At 55.3% G+C, this 18,669-nt stretch overlaps 6 protein-coding genes and 2 non-coding genes across 8 annotated transcripts; 5 read left to right on the forward strand and 3 right to left on the reverse strand.

Annotated features, from left to right (window-relative positions):
• Positions 1-249: 249 nt before the first annotated feature.
• Positions 250-3,167, reverse strand: BDP81DRAFT_393502 (uncharacterized protein; the record flags this gene model as incomplete). The annotated part of the gene is made up of 4 exons (XM_060587833.1): positions 250-1,457; positions 1,509-1,801; positions 1,852-2,457; positions 2,515-3,167. 4 exons carry the CDS (start codon positions 3,165-3,167, stop codon positions 250-252), a joined length of 2,760 nt encoding a protein of 919 aa, XP_060446425.1.
• A 1,747-nt stretch (positions 3,168-4,914) lies between these two features.
• BDP81DRAFT_448936 (Gtr1/RagA G protein conserved region-domain-containing protein) lies at positions 4,915-6,105 on the forward strand (the record flags this gene model as incomplete). The annotated part of the gene is made up of 2 exons (XM_060592349.1): positions 4,915-5,078; positions 5,154-6,105. 2 exons carry the CDS (start codon positions 4,915-4,917, stop codon positions 6,103-6,105), a joined length of 1,116 nt encoding a protein of 371 aa, XP_060446426.1.
• Positions 6,106-6,503: 398 nt separating this feature from the next.
• On the reverse strand, positions 6,504-7,883 carry BDP81DRAFT_393504 (SEP domain-containing protein; the record flags this gene model as incomplete). Its single annotated transcript, XM_060587834.1, has 3 exons — positions 6,504-7,263; positions 7,322-7,749; positions 7,803-7,883. 3 exons carry the CDS (start codon positions 7,881-7,883, stop codon positions 6,504-6,506), a joined length of 1,269 nt encoding a protein of 422 aa, XP_060446427.1.
• A 671-nt stretch (positions 7,884-8,554) lies between these two features.
• BDP81DRAFT_448938 (mitochondrial import protein 1) lies at positions 8,555-9,053 on the forward strand (the record flags this gene model as incomplete). The annotated part of the gene is made up of 2 exons (XM_060592350.1): positions 8,555-8,824; positions 8,943-9,053. The coding sequence occupies 2 exons, from the start codon at positions 8,555-8,557 to the stop codon at positions 9,051-9,053; spliced, it is 381 nt and encodes a 126-aa protein (XP_060446428.1).
• A 529-nt stretch (positions 9,054-9,582) lies between these two features.
• BDP81DRAFT_347271 (60Kd inner membrane protein-domain-containing protein) lies at positions 9,583-11,695 on the forward strand. The gene is made up of 3 exons (XM_060586135.1): positions 9,583-9,824; positions 9,901-10,815; positions 10,879-11,695. Exons 1-3 carry the CDS (start codon positions 9,753-9,755, stop codon positions 11,386-11,388), a joined length of 1,497 nt encoding a protein of 498 aa, XP_060446429.1. The 5' UTR covers positions 9,583-9,752; the 3' UTR covers positions 11,389-11,695.
• Positions 11,696-15,067: 3,372 nt separating this feature from the next.
• BDP81DRAFT_t146 lies at positions 15,068-15,170 on the forward strand. Its single transcript has one exon. It is a non-coding gene; the product is annotated as a tRNA-Val (tRNA).
• A 6-nt stretch (positions 15,171-15,176) lies between these two features.
• On the forward strand, positions 15,177-15,248 carry BDP81DRAFT_t147. The gene has a single exon. It is a non-coding gene; the product is annotated as a tRNA-Ala (tRNA).
• Positions 15,249-16,500: 1,252 nt separating this feature from the next.
• On the reverse strand, positions 16,501-17,564 carry BDP81DRAFT_214204 (uncharacterized protein). The gene is made up of 2 exons (XM_060582687.1): positions 16,715-17,564; positions 16,501-16,650 (listed from the first exon to the last, which is right to left on the reverse strand). Exon 1 carries the CDS (start codon positions 17,377-17,379, stop codon positions 16,723-16,725), a length of 657 nt encoding a protein of 218 aa, XP_060446430.1. The 5' UTR covers positions 17,380-17,564; the 3' UTR covers positions 16,501-16,650; positions 16,715-16,722.
• Between the last annotated feature and the right edge of the window lie 1,105 nt (positions 17,565-18,669).

Genomic DNA, 18,669 nt, shown 5'->3' on the forward strand with positions numbered 1-18,669 from the left:
CGTGGTTATGATCTGCAGTGTCATGATAGTATAGACCTCGGTATCCCACATGACCTAGCAAACACCTAAACAAAATCCCGTAATCAAATAACAACAATAATCAAACAATTTTGCTTCCGATCGGCTGAAACCGAAAGCAGTGCGAAACGCTGGCTCCCAAACGCCAAACACCGCTTCATTTCTTCTCCCCCAACCCGAGGTATAACAAAAGAAACATCCCACAAGGAAATAGAACAAAACAGCATGCAGTCAAAACCAATTATTTCCGTGCCCTCCATACCGATCATACTCTGAAAATCCAACCTGCGGCGGCGGAAACATGGGCGACACCAACTCCGTCTTGCGCTGCCCGTCCTGGTCCAAATACGTCGCCGAGTCGAGGATCAAGTCAAACAGCGTCTCCTCTTCACTCTCGTCCACCGAAACCGAAGGATTCGGCGAACAGGGCGGCGCCGTCGTCGGGGCCGTGTTCAAACTCGTGTTGGTGGTTGCGCTCGTGGCGGTACTCCTGGCGGTGGCTGTAGGACCACCACCGCCACCACCAGCCACGGGCAGACTCAGTCGCTCAGATTTGGCCGACGCCTGCGATGAAGCCCGTGAGTACGAATTAATTAGCTTCTCGAGCATACGGCAGCTATTGCAGAGGATCCCGATCCCAGAATCGGAGAACCTGCACGTCGACTTCAGTGTCCCCCGCGCTGCTGCCGAGGAACCGCTGAGGTGGCGCTTGTCTGAGAAGATGTCCTTGCCCGGTTGGAGACTCTCTCTCATGTTGCACTTACTGCACCTGATGTCTGCTGTCGTGTTGCTGTGGCTAGATTCCCGGTGGCCGCCGGCGCTGCTCGGCGTAGACTCGACGCCCGAGGAATATTCGGCGTCCGAATGGGCTCTCGGTGAGGTGTCGTGTTCCGAGACTGGGCTGGGGCCCACGTCAGAGTGCTCTGTCAAGGCTGATATGCGCGGGAACGGTATCGTCAGCATTGTCGGGACGGGAAGCGTCGCGGCCCGCGTCAGTTTTTGGCGCCTCGCTTCATCACTATTGCTTCTCTGGCGCTGACGTTGACGTTCAAGGCTGGGGCCGTCCCATGCGGCACGCTTGGTATCGTTCACGGCAATGGTAGGGCCGAGGAACCGTTGGAGACTCCTTGTGCTAGAGTTGGACGCAGACGACAGGTTCCGCGTTCGGCCAGTCGCGGCATCTAGTGGCCCTGATGACTTCCCGGTGTGAACAGGCGGCTGGTTACGGCATGAGATGAATACGCTTCTGAGATGAGCTTCAACGTCAAGTGATAGGGACGCAGTGATGACGGGTATCTGCGCAGAAAATGAGGCGCTGTCGGCCGATTGCGACGCGAGGAACCGAAGACGTTCTTCCAGGCTAGCTTTCAGGTTCGACATGTTGCCGGCAGCAAAGACTTCTTGTTCTACCAGTGGCAGCTCTACGGCGGGCAGAACAACTAATGTCTGTAAGCGAACATGTTTGCATTCTTGGATATGGAAGTACTCACCAGGCTTCGGCACCACTCTGTCTAGAGGGAACAGCCACCTCCAGAGCTCATCCCAGGAGTTAAGAGCCTCATTCCCTATCCGTTCTGAAAGATTCTGGGCCTTAGCACTGCTGAGACCGTCTTCAGGATCGATCCATCCAGCGTCATCGTCCGATTTTGGTTCACACATGTGCTCTCTTGGAAGCATCAAGTGTTGCTTGAAGGCGTTGGGCTCCGAAAACCCATCCTCGCATCTCGGGCACTGAAAGAGGTGAGAATCGCCACAACGCTTATGTTCCTTTGAGATATGCTTCCTGGGACAAATTAGCACGCATTTCAACTAACTCCATGATACTATACATACTGCAAGTCTGCAAAGTCTTTCCATTTCCCATTAGCGCATTGCCACTTGTCATTGACGTTGAATCGAGCCGGATTGCGCAGCCTATAGGGGCATGGAAGCGTCTCAACGTGGCCACTGCTTGCTCTTTGATAATTCGAGGAATAGTAGTCGACAATTGAAGACCCGCCGCTGGACCCTGAGTCTCGCTTGGAAGAGTTCGTGTTGCGGTCGTCTCTCCCGGCAATCTTGATTTGACCACCCGCTCTCACTACCGTCTCCTGGAGTGACTTCGATTCCAGAGCCAGACGGGCCTCAGAGGGGCCCCCATCCCCAGTGTTGGGGCCTCCTGATTTTGCAAGGCGAGATATGTCGTCGAGACATCTAACCACGGTGTCCCAAACTTTGAGGGGGGTCGAGGACCTATCGGCGCCAGCGCCAAATTCCTCATCCAAGATCATGGAACAAATGCGAGACACCAACGGCTTCTCACCATCTGGCAAAGCATCATTCGACGCCTTGATAGCCTTGCGGTAGCTTTCCAGGTTGGAGTCTCTTGGCGGCAGGCGTGCAGGTTGATTCTGTGAGAGGCTTTCACCCAGTTGTTGATCTTTGGGACGGGCTCCAAGCCTAATCACCAGATTAGCTGACCAAAGTCACAGTGGTGAACTCGACAGGTACGCATACCTAGGCTGGTCCGGCATCCTCCCTCTTGACGGGGTGGCTGGCATGCTCATGGAGTGCGTAGGCCTAGACGGCGTCTGTGGCTCCGAAGATGGCGGTGCCTTGCGAGGCGTACTAGCTGACGTCTCTACTCCAGCTTTTGAGGAGTCAGACGAGTCTTTGCGCTTCAAGAGGATCGAGTCTCTCAGTGGCAGACGTCGTCGTTTGGGAGAGGTCTGCTTGACGTTCCCAGATCGTACGAGACCCCGAGGCGGAACAGGAAACTCCCAGGAGTCATGGACCAGCTGGTTCTCTTGGTCCTCCTGGCTTTTCTTGCCTCGATGTCCTTCGCTGCTATGCGACAATATGCGGAGTGTCATAACCGGGCTCCGGCTTCGGTCAAAAGGTCTCGTTGACGAGCTGTAGACGCGTCCCGAGGAGGCACTCGAACGCTGGAGCGGGACTGGCGGCACAGCAGTCTTTGGTGCATCTTCTGGCGAGGTATACCTTGATCGAATGGTAGGTCGATTGGCTGGCAGCGGTGGGCGGTACTGCGTTTCGACTCTGGTCCTTTGACCTGGCACACTTGTCCCCCGCGATCGGCTACTGGATGGGTGTTCCGGCCGGCGTGGCGGGATCTGCTGCGGATGCGCGTGCAGGGGGTTCATGTTGGACATGCTGCGATGGTCTCTTTCTCCTATCCCTGTTGTTTTTGCGTCTTGAGAACGCGTCGAGATCACCAGAGCGGAATACCGCAGTCACAACCAAGCACAACTATGCCTGTGACGAAAGACTCATTAAAGAAAAGACACAAGTGACCACGAAACGAACAGCGTGTACATCGAAACAAATTTCACGAAGCAACAAACACCAGGGCCAGCCTGGTGGGGGATCTGAACAGTCATATATGCTTGCTTTGTGTACGCCAGCAGGCCGCAGCATCATGCTATGGAGGGATGAACGAGCAGAACATGCTCAGGAGGGCGGACGGCACGAGTCGGATCCAACAGACAACCTGTCACTAGTCCCATCGTTAGTCAAAATCATTTCAGACACTGATGCGCAAGACGGGATCCCGAGACTCGGTGACTGCATCGCAGCCATTGGCCCGAGGTCGAAGGGAGAAGCGAGACGGACTAAGACGGGAGTCTAAGGGTCGACAACCAAGACAAGGTCTCAAAGTCCAGCCTGCGGCGGGGCACCCGTGGCGCCCCAAAACAGTCCCTTTTTTGACAGCTTTGCCAGTGACCATTGGACTGCTAGGCTCTAGCATATCCCTTCCATTGATCTCGACACAATGCTGGAGGTTGGACTCCCTCGATGGCTGGGCCTCGACACCATAGACCATGTGCAGGGCACCTTTGCCTGCGAGATCTATCCTCCAAATGACGATGTTGACTTATGCGGCAGGGTTCGAACAGCCAAGACCTGCATCGCTAGATGACAGATCATGCCCCGTGGACATAAGAAAAATTTGATTCCGCCATATCTGATAATCAGATTATGGATGGTGGTGTAGCGGGGGAAGTGTGCGATGGTTGTCAAGCCGACCTCTGTCGAGAATGCCCAGCAAGGACGCCGTTACACAATGTCGTCTTCGCCGGCATAGACTTTTTGGGGCATCTTGAACCGATGCGTGTATCGTGCGCTCTCATGTGCTTTCGTGTCACCCCATTGTCCCATTGACGAGATTCCTTGGCAGGCAGCTTGACATTGGTGTAAGTCATGGTATTCTTGGTATCATCGACGACAAAGTCGCACTCGTTCCGTTCCAGTGATGGCATTCCCAGTGCTCGATGTGCAGACCTTGAGCTTCCAAGTTACACCAGACTTTTTCAGGAAATTGTGTCAAAATCCGGCATTGAGGATGGGAGGCCGGTAGTCTTGCGCCATCGTATTCCTCAGCGGGTAAAACAACAGATGGACGGGATGAACCAGTGGAACTCGGGCTGAAAGATGGAGAACTGAGGATGGCGAAATCGAAGGGAGTCGTGCAGCGGTTCCTTGGTGGTGGGGGGTCACCAGGCAGCGGCTTATCTTATCGGAGCGCGCAAGCTCCGGTACGTCCACCGTCCAGGTACGTACTGCGCGGCTCCTGGAATTCAGGTAGCGGCGCCCATCCATAGGCGGCCATGATCAACATTCAATCCCATCGGGTATTTCAACATCGCAACCAGGCTACACAAACTCAATCGATGTCGAGCGATCTTCTTTAGCACCGCATACCAGTCACTCGTTTGATTCCCAGCGCTGTTCAGTCTCTACGCAACCCTCAAGACGCCCCGACAACGAACCCTGTAACCAAAGTATCCGACGACACCGAAATCCCAGTTGCTAAATACCACACACCCAATCCACAAACCCCTCTTCACCACGTGCTGGATAGCTTTCCAAGTCGCGAGCGCAGGATAGCCTACACACACCATGGCTGACGCCGGCTACACCAATGGCCCGGGCAACACCCCCCTGGCCGAGGTCAAGAAGCCCAAGAAGAAGAAGGTCCTGCTCATGGGCAAGAGTGGTTCGGGAAAGTCGAGTATGCGAAGCATCATCTTTAGCAACTACATTGCCCGTGATACGCGGAGACTGTGAGTCCTCTCCCCCCTCAACCTGTTCCATCTGTCCATTTCGACCGTATAGACACTAACACCCATACCAAACAGCGGCGCAACAATAGACATCGACCTCTCCCATGTCAAATTCCTCGGAAACCTCACCCTCAACCTCTGGGATTGCGGCGGCCAAGAGGCCTTTATGGAAAACTACCTCTCCCAGCAGCGCGTCCACGTCTTCTCCAACGTCGGCGTCCTCATCTACGTCTTCGACATCGAGTCCCGCGATATTGACCGCGACCTCGCAACCTACGTCTCCATCATCTCCGCCCTCCTCCAGTTCTCCCCAGGAGCCAAAATCTACGTTCTCATCCACAAGATGGACCTCGTCGTCCCCGCCCACCGCGAATCAGTCTACGACGACCGCGTCCGCGTCGTCCGCCAACGCACCGCAGAGTACGCAAACAGCATCGGCTACCTCCACAACCAGCACCTGGACGCCGCCGACGACCCCACCAGCCCCTCGACCGCGCCCTCCACCGGCGGCTTCGACATCACCCCCTTTGCGACCAGCATCTGGGACCAGAGTCTGTACAAGGCCTGGGCAAGCATCATCCACGACCTCGTCCCCAACCTAGCCACAATCGAACGCAACCTCGCCAACCTCGGCGTCGCCATCGAGGCAGAGGAGCTCCTCCTCTTCGAGCGCACCTCCTTCCTCGCCGTCTCCTCCTGGACATCGGAAGAAGGCCAGCGGAACCCCACCGAGGACAGGCTGGAGCGCATGTCCAACATCATGAAGCACTTCAAGCAGACCATCAGTCGCTTCACCGGTACCCCGCGTAACGCAGAGCAGTTTGTGCGTATGGAGCACAAGGCCGGCACGCGCTTCAACCTCTTCATCCTCAAGTTCACGACGAATACCTACCTCATGGTCATCTTGCCACCCGGCGAAGCCAGGTTCAACGCCGCCATGCTCAACTGCCAGATCGCGATTGAGCATTTCAAATTCCTAGACGGCCCAGCCACCATGATCTCGCAAGGCGGTGGTAGCACGGCATGAGAGTATTGCGAAGATGGACTGTGAAAAAAAAAGACGGACCTCGCAGATTTTGTTTCAAGTTGGATGATACGTATAGGCGACAGATGGTTTGCCGCAGCGGCGTATGGCAAGGGATGATTAATGATACCATTTCAAAAAGGGCGTTGAAGGACTCAGAACTGTACAACAGACATGTACATGTACACATAGTATAAGGTGCTGCGGCAGCAAAAAAAAAAATTTGCCGATCTGATGTTACTGTTCCATGTGGGCCATGTCTATTTCTCGAGCAAGTCTACATTCCACGCAGAGGCAAACGGCCTCAAATGCCCAGACCCAAAGCCACCCGGCTATAATGCGGGCCAAAGTACCAAACGCCGCCCGTTTCCCGCCATTTTCTTTTCCATCCTCATCGTGGTCTAAGCCCACTTGACGACGGCCGTGCCGCCCTTCTTGAATTCGGGCATCTCACCCAACACCAGGGTGCGGTCAGTGTGATCCTTGTTGGGGAATGTCGTGGCCAATACCCAGGATCTGGAGCGGGTATCCGCAGAAGCGCGCTGGACGAACTCGTAGACGTCATTGACTGTGTTGGTGGTGTTGAAGCGAGCAGGCAGCCTGGTGCCGTTGGGCAGCTGAATACGAAGGGTCAGAGTAGGCTGAGACTCATCGATAGTCTGCTGAGGGCCCGTCGAGCTGGAGCTGGCCGGGGCCGAGGCTGCGGGGGCAGCTGCGGTCGACGAAGAGCTGCCCTCGCCAGGTACGGGGCTACCGAGCCGGCGTCCCTCTCCACCGAAAGGCTTGTATGACTTGGGCAGCGGGTGGTAGTTCTCCTGGTGTTGATGAAGCTTAACGTCGACCGGCTGATCGTAACGAACATTCATCAAGTGCAGGGGAGCCCTGCCAGCCCGGATCATGTTGAGGTCCATAGCATTTTCGGGGTCGTCGAATCGGTGGAGTTCGCCATCGTCAATGCTGAAGCCATCCTGCCATAGGTGCAATGTGCGCTCTTGAGGCTCGCCAGTCGCGCCCGCCGAGCCACTCGCGCCCTCCTGGGCATCAGGGTCGGGAATACTGCGGCTCTCGCTGCCCTCGCCACCCAAGGTGGTGCCGCTTCCGCGGAAAGCACCGGAGCGCGAAGGGCCTGCGGGTGATGCAGTCTCTGGCCGAGAAGCGTTCCTGGTGGTCTGCATCAGTCTTTTCGTCCTCTTAGTATCCTCCTGCGTTCTGAACTTACGCCTTGGCCTTGGCGAGAATGTCGCTGATAATCTTCTTGGCACCACCACCGCCCTCCTGGGACGGGTCCTGCACAGCTAACCCAGACTTTTCGCCGCCAGCGAAGAGGTCGCCACGACCCCTGTCGTCGTCGTCCTCATCATCGTCATCGTCATCGTCGTCGTGTGCGTGACCTCCACCGATGGAGCTGAGCGTTGCGAGACCCTTCTTCTTGGGCGCCGCCTTCTTCACAGTGCTCGTTCTGCCGGCTGATTCAGGCGCGGGTCGTCCATCGAGAGTTCGGGGGCCGGTGTATTCGGAGGGGGTAGGAGCAGAAGGTTGAGCCTGCGCAACGGGTTCAATCTCTTCTTCCCCAGAATCGTGGTCGGCGTAGTATGCCTGGGCGGCAAGACCGATGTCCCAGTTTGCGGATTCGAGATACTCTGTGCACTTGACGCAGAGTCAGCTAGGTAATTCACCGTAGATTATAATGAATGTCTCACCCTAGCCTCGGGCATGCCCGTCAGGCTCTTGAAGTCGCGCAGAATATTGTTGCGCGAAGCGCTGTTGGAGCTACCGGACATGTTGGCGGCACTGGATGTGGTTTGGCGGGGAACGGTGAGGTGTCGATTATGCAGAGTTGGATGGGCGAAAGAAAGAAAGAGAATGCAGTGGTCTCTCAAACCTGAGTATGGCGGTGTTGTCGGTTTATAAGGTAGAGATATCACCAGTGAATCCGTGGTCTTTTTGAAGTTTGGATTTCTTTGAAGGTTGCGCCCTGCAGTGATTCGAAGGCGAAGTGGGAGATGAATAGCAGGCAGCTTAGTGGTCGTAACTGCTTCCATTGGAGCTGCATCCGTAACGGAAGGTACCTGGCTGTCTAGCACGTTCCCTGTGACATGAGGGAGGAGCCACCGCCCACCTCAACCTTCCTTCCACCCCCACCAAGCACAGCCACAGTATTTGCTTATCTAATCTACCTTGATCTAGCATGGTGTGGCTAAAGCTCCAACGGGGAAAGACCAATGATACCTGCCGCACAGACCCCGCAGACTCCAAGTTCCATTGGCGCAGTGCAGCAACACGTTGGGGGAGGCGGCAGCTAAGGTGTGATTTTCCGAGGTGATGCCGTAGCCGTAGCTCCCCGTCCCATCATCGAACTGCCCTGCGCCGAATCTCGGTAAACCTGTTCGTCGACCAAGTTCCCAAGCACCCCACGATCACTACTGTCCAAACCCACAAGCCAGCGTCGACGATGGCTTCCGACGACTCCCTCCACCCTCTTGCCGAGTCCGGCGTGACAATCCGGTCCGACAGCGAACAGTACTCCCAAGGCGAGGACCTCACCGAATCACCTCCCTCGTCGAACTCGCCCATCATCCTCTACAAGCCGCCCACGTTCTGGGGCCTGGTGCGCGGGGCCGCTATCAACCTGTTCTTGCCCTTTATCAATGGCATGATGCTGGGTTTTGGAGAGTTGTTTGCACACGAGGCTGCCTTCAGGCTAGGATGGGGCGGCACTAAGGTACGAACGGAGTTATTCGACGCTCGCATATGTGCATCCTAAATGCATGCGCATACTGCGAGAGTCAAACATCAGGCGATGATGAGGTTTTGAATGGTTTCTGACATACACATCCCAGGTCTTCCCTCTGTCCCGGAGGACGGCGCACGCTATTGGCCCCGGCCTTGAGATTCGCGACAAGCACCGGAGGCCTTCCACCGGTCTCGATGACTTGACGAGCTTGGAGTGACTAGGCGGATGGGAATAAAAGGCCGGGTGCACCCATGAAGACAGGTCGCTCTCGACCATGTGAAGTACAATCATGTGAGGTCGCAACCCACCCTAAAAAGAGAAGACAAGAAACGACGGTATCCCTCAGCGACGGAAAGCTGCTGCTGCGAGCGTGTCGGGATTGTTACAAATACTGCCCAGGCCAGATATACTACCTAGGCAAGGCTATATGCATCGGCGTACGGGAGGAGTAAAGGCATTTACAGAGTACGGCCCTTGGACAGATGGCGTGGATCAGGTTACAGTAACGAGTTCAAGTCTCGAGCGAGGGTCGTACATATTCGAGGATCAAAAGAAACCAAAATACAGCATTTTCCCTCATTCGTTAATGGTTCACCATGGACTTCTTTCGACAAATTTGATCATCTCTACCCAGTTCCAATCAAGCTCCTCAGTGTGAATGATATCCAATGCTGACCTTCCCGAGTCTCGTCCCCAGTTCCATTGCCAGTGACTCTCCCCTGGCAGCGGAACGGAGCCGGAGCTTGGGCCCGCTGCCCGTCCCACCCGACATTTCCCCGGCGCGTCCGCGATTCCAATGGCGAGGTCCCCAAAAATTTCCAGCATCTCGCGCTCCTAATCGAAGACAGAGACACTGGAGCGTCAGTCTTCAATCCTCACCAACCCCCCAACCCTCCTCCCTCAGAATCTGCCCACCATGCTACCCAGCAGAGGCGTTCTCCGTTCGCTCCCCGCCACGAGAGCGGCCAGCAGCATAACCCGTCAAAGTGTACATCCTCCCTCCCCAACTCAAAAGGCCCTCTGCGAGTTCCCGCCCGCATCATGTGCTGACGTGCAGTGACCAGATCTCTCGGGCACCCAGACGACTCGGCGATGGACGGCAATTCGGAACCTCGATGCGCAACGGCAGTGCTCCTTGGGCGGCGCTGAGATCGACCAACTCCAGATTAGGTGGCCTCGCCGGCACAGTAGCCATCGGCGGCTCCCTCGAGACGAGACGAGCCATCTCCCTCTGGGATAAATCTGAGCCTGCACCGACACCATCAGCACCAGCACCAGCACCAGCTACACCAGTGGCACCCGTTGCGCCCTCAGCACCCGTCGAAGCCGCCTCAGCATCCGTTTCATCCATCCCTCCTCCACTCGCGCCTGTCGCACCCGTTATCCCCGAGGCTGTCGCTCCCCCGACGTCTTCCCTCCCCGAGCTCGACGGCGCCTCCCTCCTCGACCTCCCCGAACAAATCGGCTTTCTCAAGACCCTCGGCCTCGACTTCGGCTGGGGCCCCTCGAGCGTGATGCAATGGGCCCTAGAACACGTCCACGTCTTCTCCGGCATGCCGTGGTGGGGCTCCATCGCCGCGACGGCCATTCTCCTCCGTCTCGTCATGTTCAAGCCGCTCCTCATGGCCCAGGACACCACGGCGAAAATGCAAAAGCTCCAGAAGGATCCGGCGTATGAAGAGACCCGGAGAGCGATGACGGAGGCCGTGTCGCGCGGTGACTCGGCCGCCATAACTGAGCACCGTCGCGACATGTCCATGATGAACAAGCGCGCCGGCGTCAACCCCCTCAACGGCCTTTGGGGTCTCCTCCAGATTCCCTTTGGATACGGCATGTTCCGTGTCCTCAATGGCGCTGCCAGTATCCCCGTTCCTGGCATGGAGACTGGTGGTTTCCTCTGGATCACGGATTTGACCGTTTCTGACCCTTACTTCCTCCTCCCCATTGCCGGTCCGGTGGCCATGTTTGCCATGGTCAAGGTACGTGAACCCCCATGGGGACCAAAATTGATTCAATTCGGATACTGACGTGTCGACTTCCAGCTCGGCTCCAAATACGCCACGCCGCAGAGCAGGGCCCAACAGAAGCTGATGATGTACATCCTCGGACCCCTCTCCGTAATCTTCACCTCGTACCTCCCCGCCGGCGTCCAATTCTACTTCTTCATCACCGGTATCATCGGTGTCGCCCAGAACTGGCTCTTCACCAAGTCCGCCTTCCGCAACCTCTTCGGCCTCACGCCCATCGTCGCTCCCACTGCCACTCCCATCAGCACCAAAGCCGCCACGACCAGAATCTCTTCCGGCCCCACGCGTCTGAACTACCAGGCCCCCCGCGCGGCTCCTGCCCCCGAAGCCCCTGCGGCTGACGCCGGCAGCGTCAAGGGCATCATGGACAACCTCAAGCAGACCGTCCACAACGCCAAGGGCGGTGCCGGAAACCACGTCGAGGCCGGCCGCAAGCGCGAGGCGGAGAAGGCTGCCAAGAAGTACGCTGAGCAAAGGGGCGAGCAGGAGAGGCAGAGGTTCTGGAGCGACACGCGGAAGAAATAGGTGATGCGTTCAGGGGGGTGTGGTTTGCGGGTGACGAGTAAGTGGTGGTGAAAGCATTGACTGGGGTTTACCGTGCCTTGCTTGCAATTGTAAAATATCGAAAAGAAGACGGACGGAAAACTCCCGACTTTTTGTGGAAGAGAAGGAGTTTTAAAGATACTGTACCATATGGGTGTAGAAACAAGACAAATCATCTGGGTACCATGCTGCCACAACGCAATAATAGAGAACCCTTCTCCCAAATGCCATGACGCCAGTGACAGTGAATCGCGGCTGACAATGCCCGAGCAACAACGTCCAGGAGTGCATATCTAAGAGCCCGCGACTACTTTTCAGCCAGTTTCCCATCTCGGAGCAAAGGAATCCCGATATTCTTCTGGAGCATTGAACCCTTGTCGTCGTTAGCCCGGGCGTTCGGCACAGATGCCATGGTACCGTTGCTGAGCCCGATGGTCCCCTCTTCTTCCTTCTGGGTGCCTTACCTTAGGTGATAGGGAAGGGAAGGCTTGTCGACCGTGCCTGCCTCACCTTGTGACCCACGCTTCCGTTAGCCCCTTCCATTTTCGATGCTTTGCTCGCCTCACCTTGCCTTGTATTCAGACTGAATCGCTCTTTCGTCAACCAAGCCCAATCGATCCTCATGGTCGAGCGGTATAACGCCCTGGTCCGTTAGTACAGAACTTGGTATGAAATCTCGAGAAGTCAACGGATGGAGGATTCCGTAGGGGTCCAGTTCGAGTCACGAACTGGCCACCCGAGCTTTTGCTCTTTTGTTCACTGATGAATCAGTTACTTATATTACCGAGCTGGGGCTTGGGATCTGGAGTTTGTTATAAGAGATGAGCTGTTCGCGTCATTCGCCAAGATGTGTGAGGTTGGTTAAGGGTATTTATTGATCTCCTGATTTACGGCCTGCCTCGTCTTCCACCCACATCTTCGTAATCCATGCTAAGGATACTTCACCTTATGAGACCGATCTGTGTTTATTCGCTCATGAATATCTTACACGTGACTTACTCAGCGCTTTGAGGACGAGGTACGCCACGGGATATGCGCCCGCTACTAAAGATGTTGTTACACAACCTTTTGGATAAATGCCAAGTATTAGGAATTGGTTATGTATGGTTTCCTGTGCGCTACGCAATCTCACATAACGCCTCAAGCGACACCAGTCATCTAACCAGGTGTTCATGCGCAAGGACAAGTATCATCTGAACGATCCAGCTTTTTCCGATGTGGGTTCTGGCCAGCTTTGGGTAGTGCCTCTATCGTTGGGCCAGTATGCGATGCCATCGTAATCACCCGCCCGATGGCAGTTTCTCTGGTTCTTCGTACGTGTGTGTTGATGTGGTTTGCTAACTCGAGGTGACTCGAACTCAGTTGAGATCATTCATGAAACATTTATTCACAATCCCAAAGTATGCAGGTGAAGATTGACGACGAACATTGCCTCAGAGTACTTCTTACTCCCTCTCTTTCTCCCGCCTACCCGCCGTAAGCTGATAGTCAACGTTTCAAAGGTGCAAGTACTCGAGTGCCCTATCACCGGCATGGTCTCACCATGCTAAGAGGTCGGATCGTCTAGTCAGCCGAAAGGAGCGGCAAGAAAGGTCGAAAGTGGTTCATCTTCCAGCTTCGTCCTGCGCGACCTTATATCAAACAGACTCGGCGATGATCCAGTAGATGAGCTGGGCTGTCCATGTGTGTGAAAGCACCTCAGCCCACCTATGTAGATTGAGTCAAGCTAGAAGGCAGCTGCGGCAAGGGCAGATGCCTAAAGGCAACTGCCATAGGCCAAGGTCGCAAGGAAAGCGTAGGTGTCCTAGCATCAAATCAGATTTCCAAATACTCACCGGTGTAAAACATTGCTCAAAGGGGCCAAAAATATCATCATATTCTTCACTCCCAACTGGCAAAAGAGTTCACCCCCCGGTGCTGGACTGGGGGCTACATCTCTTGGTGCTCATGCTGGGATTCGAACTCGGTCGCTAAGCCTGTCGTCGAGTAGGCTGGTTGGCGAAAGTGGTTGACCACTGACCGTTCCACCACCACGCCACAGTTTGACCTGACCCCCGACCTAGAGGGCGCCTGCTGTGCTGGTGACAGAATTGGACTTGAGGGGGGGGGGTACATACCCTTCTCCTCGTCTGGCGGCCATGGGCAGTGTGGATAGATGGGATGAATATACTACTGGGGCAGGGCGTACGCGGGATCGTGGCCCTCAGGGTGTTGTTGATTGTTTGGGGCGAGTCACCTGGGCAACCTAACTACCTCGCGCCTTCCTCCACAGTCAAGCCCCGGCCGGGCCTGTTCTTTTCTGCGAATACGGAATGGAATCTTTGCGTTTCCTCGTGTCCATTCAGTCCGATCTACTTCTTCATGGACCACACTGATTCATGCGGCTACGCCCGCAGCAGGCTGGCTACCGGGACTTGTCTTGCTGCATGCTGATGAAACATCTTGCGAAGACTTTGTTGGCAATGGACAGGTATGACACATTTTCACTTCCACGACGTTTTCTTAAGCTTTCACCCACTATAGGCAGGTACCAAATCACTGAGTAACTTGGTAAGTGAGCGGTAGTCGATGATCACTTTGAAGAATGTACATGTGCCTGCCACCTTCATCAGTGGTCCCAATTCAATTCAGACACGAGATGTCCAAGACACGATTGTTCTCCTCTCCTATGTCGAATGCCATTATCCAGCATGAAAACAGAGCTCCCTGCTACCCATATGTTGGAGTTGGGTTTCCACATTGCTGATCGCCATCATGTGAAGCGATAGAAATATAAAGAAACGTCCAAATTCCTCAACAACATGCAGATTGATATGCCTTAACATCAGAAACGCACCCCCACGACCGCCTCAATCCCATTCTGCAGCGATTTTGCCCTTGAGCATCATCGCCTATCCTCCGCTATTCTACATGCACCCTGCAGCATCAACTCACGAACAACTTTGCCCCCGGCGACAACCAAATACAACGACTGATACTCCAATCGTGATAACCCAGCGTCTTCAGCGGTGTTGCGCCTGCGGGCCCCCTCACTGGAAATGTAGTGAGACGGTGGGCCGGGGTGTGTAAGTTTCATGCTAGGACGATTGTTGAGAGGCTGATGTGGCATATTGAGAGGAACTATCTCGACGTTGAACGCTGACCCGGGTATACTCGTCATCCCGTTATCCAAAGAGGGCATTTATATTAGACATAGAATATAGAAGGCTTTTATATTCAACTTTTAGAGGTACTCCTGCCTCACGGCTCGATCAGATATCTCATGGCAGGGGCAAAACAGTCACTTTAGAATGATACACACCGAACATAGTCCCATGTCTACCGCGATCAAGTCGATCTTATGAAACCCAAGGTCAGAGATATATGACATCTCATCAACCTCGAGGGAAGAAAGGCGCCCTGGTGACATACTTCCACTCCGCGTCGACGACATAAGCCTTCGTCTGGTAGTTCCGTCACCCCTAAAAATAGCTACATGTTCGTCGGAACTCAACTCCACTTCGGCCGGCCGCGGTCGGCTCCGACCTCCACCACAAGTTATCTCCCGGTACACCCTGCCAAAGCCGTTTGCAAATTTTTGCAACCCTCACCCACCACGACGCCCGCCGCCCCTGCGCAGCCTTGAACGCAGAAACTGACATCCGCTTTCAACAAATTTCCTGGTCTGGTGGTGTAGTTGGTTATCACGTCAGTCTAACAGTTCGAGAGCCGCGTCCTCTCCTCTGCCACACTGAAGGTCTCCGGTTCAAGTCCGGGCTAGATCATCCACCGGGCGATTGGTTTAGTGGTATAATGACCGCTTAGCATGCGGTAGGTCCTGGGTTCGATTCCCAGATCGTCCATCTTTTTGACTGTCTCGTCACTATTGTGGTTTTTGCGTGCGTAGAACTTGGTTGGCTCTAACCGTCCGCGAGCCGGAGGCGATCCCATCGTGCTTCCTGAGTCCCCCCCCCCCCGTATTGTCATGGTGGAACAGGCATCCAGAGATCTTGGCAGGATCATGAAATGAACACGTCCTGACAGCAAGCCCTTTCAGTCTCTCCGATGACTGTTCGTCGTACTGATATCGAGGGGTTCACCTGGCATCCTGTCATGATCTCTAAACCCACACCGTAGCGATCGACTACACCAATGTCTGAGCTCCTTCCGGTCACAAGTGAGACATATTCTAGTGACGACGTCAAATGTCCCCAAGCAATAGACTGGGCGTTCGCCGAATGACCGAAGAGCGTCAAATTTGACCCGTGGGCGAACACCGAACACCTTTGGTAACTGGAGTGGCAGATCTTCTCCCCGGTGATCGTAGGGTTGCGCCGACCGGCGACTAGTTACTCGCCATGTTGGGCATGTCTCACAGGCTTTGCACTGGCCGGCGCCGCAGACGACTGGGTCAACTGCCGGCATAATAGAACACAGCTGATCTCACAAATGCGCGCAATATCAGTACGGATACTTGGGAGCGAGCGCCAGCGACCCAGACCCTCGGTGCGCTCAACATGGCAACCTCGTGGCAGCGTCGCGCAAGGCCGAGTTGTCTCCGGAAACGTGCTAGAGGAGGCGCGCGCCCTCGTTAACCAGCAAGCCTCTTTGCGTATTCCAGATGGGCTTGGCAGGGAGACGAAAAGGAGGCCCAGCGAGATGCCCCGAAAACAGAATTATCGTCGACGGAGAGGGAGGCCGGGAGCGGAGCCACGCTGAAGTGCGCATGGGACAAAGAACATGGCAAAGTTCAACAGGCGATTTTAGATTGAAAGATTGGTTTTGCAGCTTCCCTTTCAGGCTAGCCGCCTTCGGTCTGGGGCTCTTCTTCAAATTCGAGAAGCTGGGGCCATCCTTGGGGGCCGGGTCCAGGGCAACACTGAGCATCTCTGGGCCTGAGCTTCTCGACGACCGGGGGGGGGGGGGGCCAAGGGCGGCGCCGGGGATGGGAGGATAGGTAGAGGAGAAGTGCGGCGGGCCTGATCACCCCCGGTTCGGTGAAGAAAGTGGCACAAGCCGATGAGCGACCTGGAGTTTCCTCTTCTTTGAGGCTCTGCCAGAGAACAGAGTACGATGTCGTCTGTGTAAGGAGTACTGATGCGTCGGGAGTCCAGCAGCAAACACGATGTCAGACTGTTGTGCCGCAGACAAGGACTGATCTGATCTGTCGTTGAATTTGGCGTCCACCGAGCAAGCTGTCAGAAGCAACGCCAAGCGCGGTCGGATCGACGTGTTTCCACCACGGAGGGATCCTCTTTGAAGGTCCTGAGCGCAAGTCAGAGGGTCATGAGCTAGGTAAGGCAATAGGGGCGAATCTCCATGACCTTACCAACATGATCAGGAGTCGACCATCATGATCCTCTCACCTCGGCTTCGTAGTCCGCTTTGGCAGGAAATGATTTTTGAGACGTCTTTTTGCCCACTCAGTATCCGTACTGTTGAGCAAACGCCCAAGGGTCCGGATGTCCGTGCTCGGGTACCGAGAAACACGAGGCAAAGTGCGCACGAGGCTCCTTTCATCCCGGTCTCGGCACGGTTTTGTGCTTTCAAGTCCGTCCCTTGGAGTTTGTGGCGTCTCATACCTTGGTTGGCAGTTGGTTGGTTGGTGCGCGTCTTAGAACCGTACTTGGCCAATTCTGCATCGATCCCATCACCAAAGACAGGGTTGAAGTATTGTGGCTTTTTTGAACCGTGAGAAGCCGTGGCAGAAAAGGTGAACCGGTCCTGCGTTGCGTCCAAGGGGACTCGGTAGAGGAAGTAGGTGCTTGATGCAATCGAGTCCTTCGATGTGACGGTAAGCTGCTGTAGTCTGTCTGCGCATGCACATCTCGATGTGACCTTGTGCCACAGATGTACTTCGTGCGAATACTTCGTAGACAGTGTACGGAGTTCCATAGTGCAGGCTTTCAGCCAAAGCGGTTGGCCAGTTGGTTCATTTCCGGGAACAGCTCGCTGCGGCCCGTGGTCCAATGCCAAAACATTGCGAGGCACCATTAGACCAAATGGCTGCCAACTGTCCACAACCACCACGCGAACGTAATAAGTGTGCTCTCAACTCTCAAGTCTGTAAGGCGGCGCACTGCGGCATGCAGCTAAAGTCCGGGTCATTCCAGAAACGTGCACAGTCTCCCGTACCTTGCAGACTTCGGCTGCACTGCAACACAGACCGGCCATCCTCCAATCCCACAGAGCCCAGGTCCCTGGTACGGAACCTTCCAGGCTTCCAGAGAGACGGCAGAGGAAATTTTGTGAGATTCTCTTGGGAGCCCCTCTCGAGGGTATCCCCTACCGGGCCGTTTGCTTTCCTGCTTGCCTGTCCGTGAGCCCGAGTGTCGATTGCGCCTAGCTGCAGGACCAAGTAGCCGAAGTGAGATGGACCTGGGACTTGCATGTGTGCGCGGCGGCCGACGTTGCATCTGGGACTCGAAAGCAAACAATTTCTTTTCTTCTTTCCCAACGTCCACCGTCCCCGAACCAGAATGGCAGACAGGTGGAGAATGGGTAACGGCGAGCCGGCGACCAAATTCTAGGCAGCCGGCTTGGATGAATCCTCTCGACCTCGGTACGGAGTACAGAGTACGGATGTGCAGATTTCTTCTTGCTCGGCCCTGTGGGAAGACGCGCTATGGTTGATTGGCTGGATACTTTACGGGACCGGAACAGACTGGAGCTGGCCGTGATTCGTACTGCATAGGCATTCAGCGAACTGGCCATCACACATTTGACCACCCGAAGCAGGCAAGGAGGCAAGCGTGCGCCGTGGCTGATAGACCGGTGGGCAGGATGCGGTTCCGAGATGCCGGCGACGCTCACAAACGACGATGGTGGTCGACCTGATACGGTGGGCGCATGTAGGTAATGCATGGCGTAGGCACGTTTAGTAGGTGGGCTTTTGCTGCTCTCCGCGCCGCGATGTGATTTTCTGCCACGCCTGGCCCCCAAGCCCCATGTTGGTTCCCACGACTTTGTACGGAGTACTGTAGGTAGCCAACCCGCCATGGCAGGAGTCGGATCGTAAAGGGCCACTAGAAATCGACACTGGCCCAAGGAGCCAGCGAATTATGGTAGTAATGGAGCATGGTAGTAGTTGCTGAGAAGGGCGTAATGTGTAATGCGTGGAAGTCGAGGGTCATCCTGGGCCTCGATGGCTGAAGGCAGCGGCAAACTCGTTACGGTAGAGCTAGGCGTTGACTTTGGCACGTTTTTCCCTCGGTCCCTAGGTTCCCGTGGTGGTCGGTCGTTGAGTTCCACTGGTGACTAGGGAGCGTGGGAGCCTTCCGTAGC

This window comes from Colletotrichum phormii, assembly GCF_030913505.1.
Source record: "Colletotrichum phormii strain CBS 102054 chromosome Unknown BDP81scaffold_8, whole genome shotgun sequence".
Taxonomy (NCBI): domain Eukaryota; kingdom Fungi; phylum Ascomycota; class Sordariomycetes; order Glomerellales; family Glomerellaceae; genus Colletotrichum; species Colletotrichum phormii.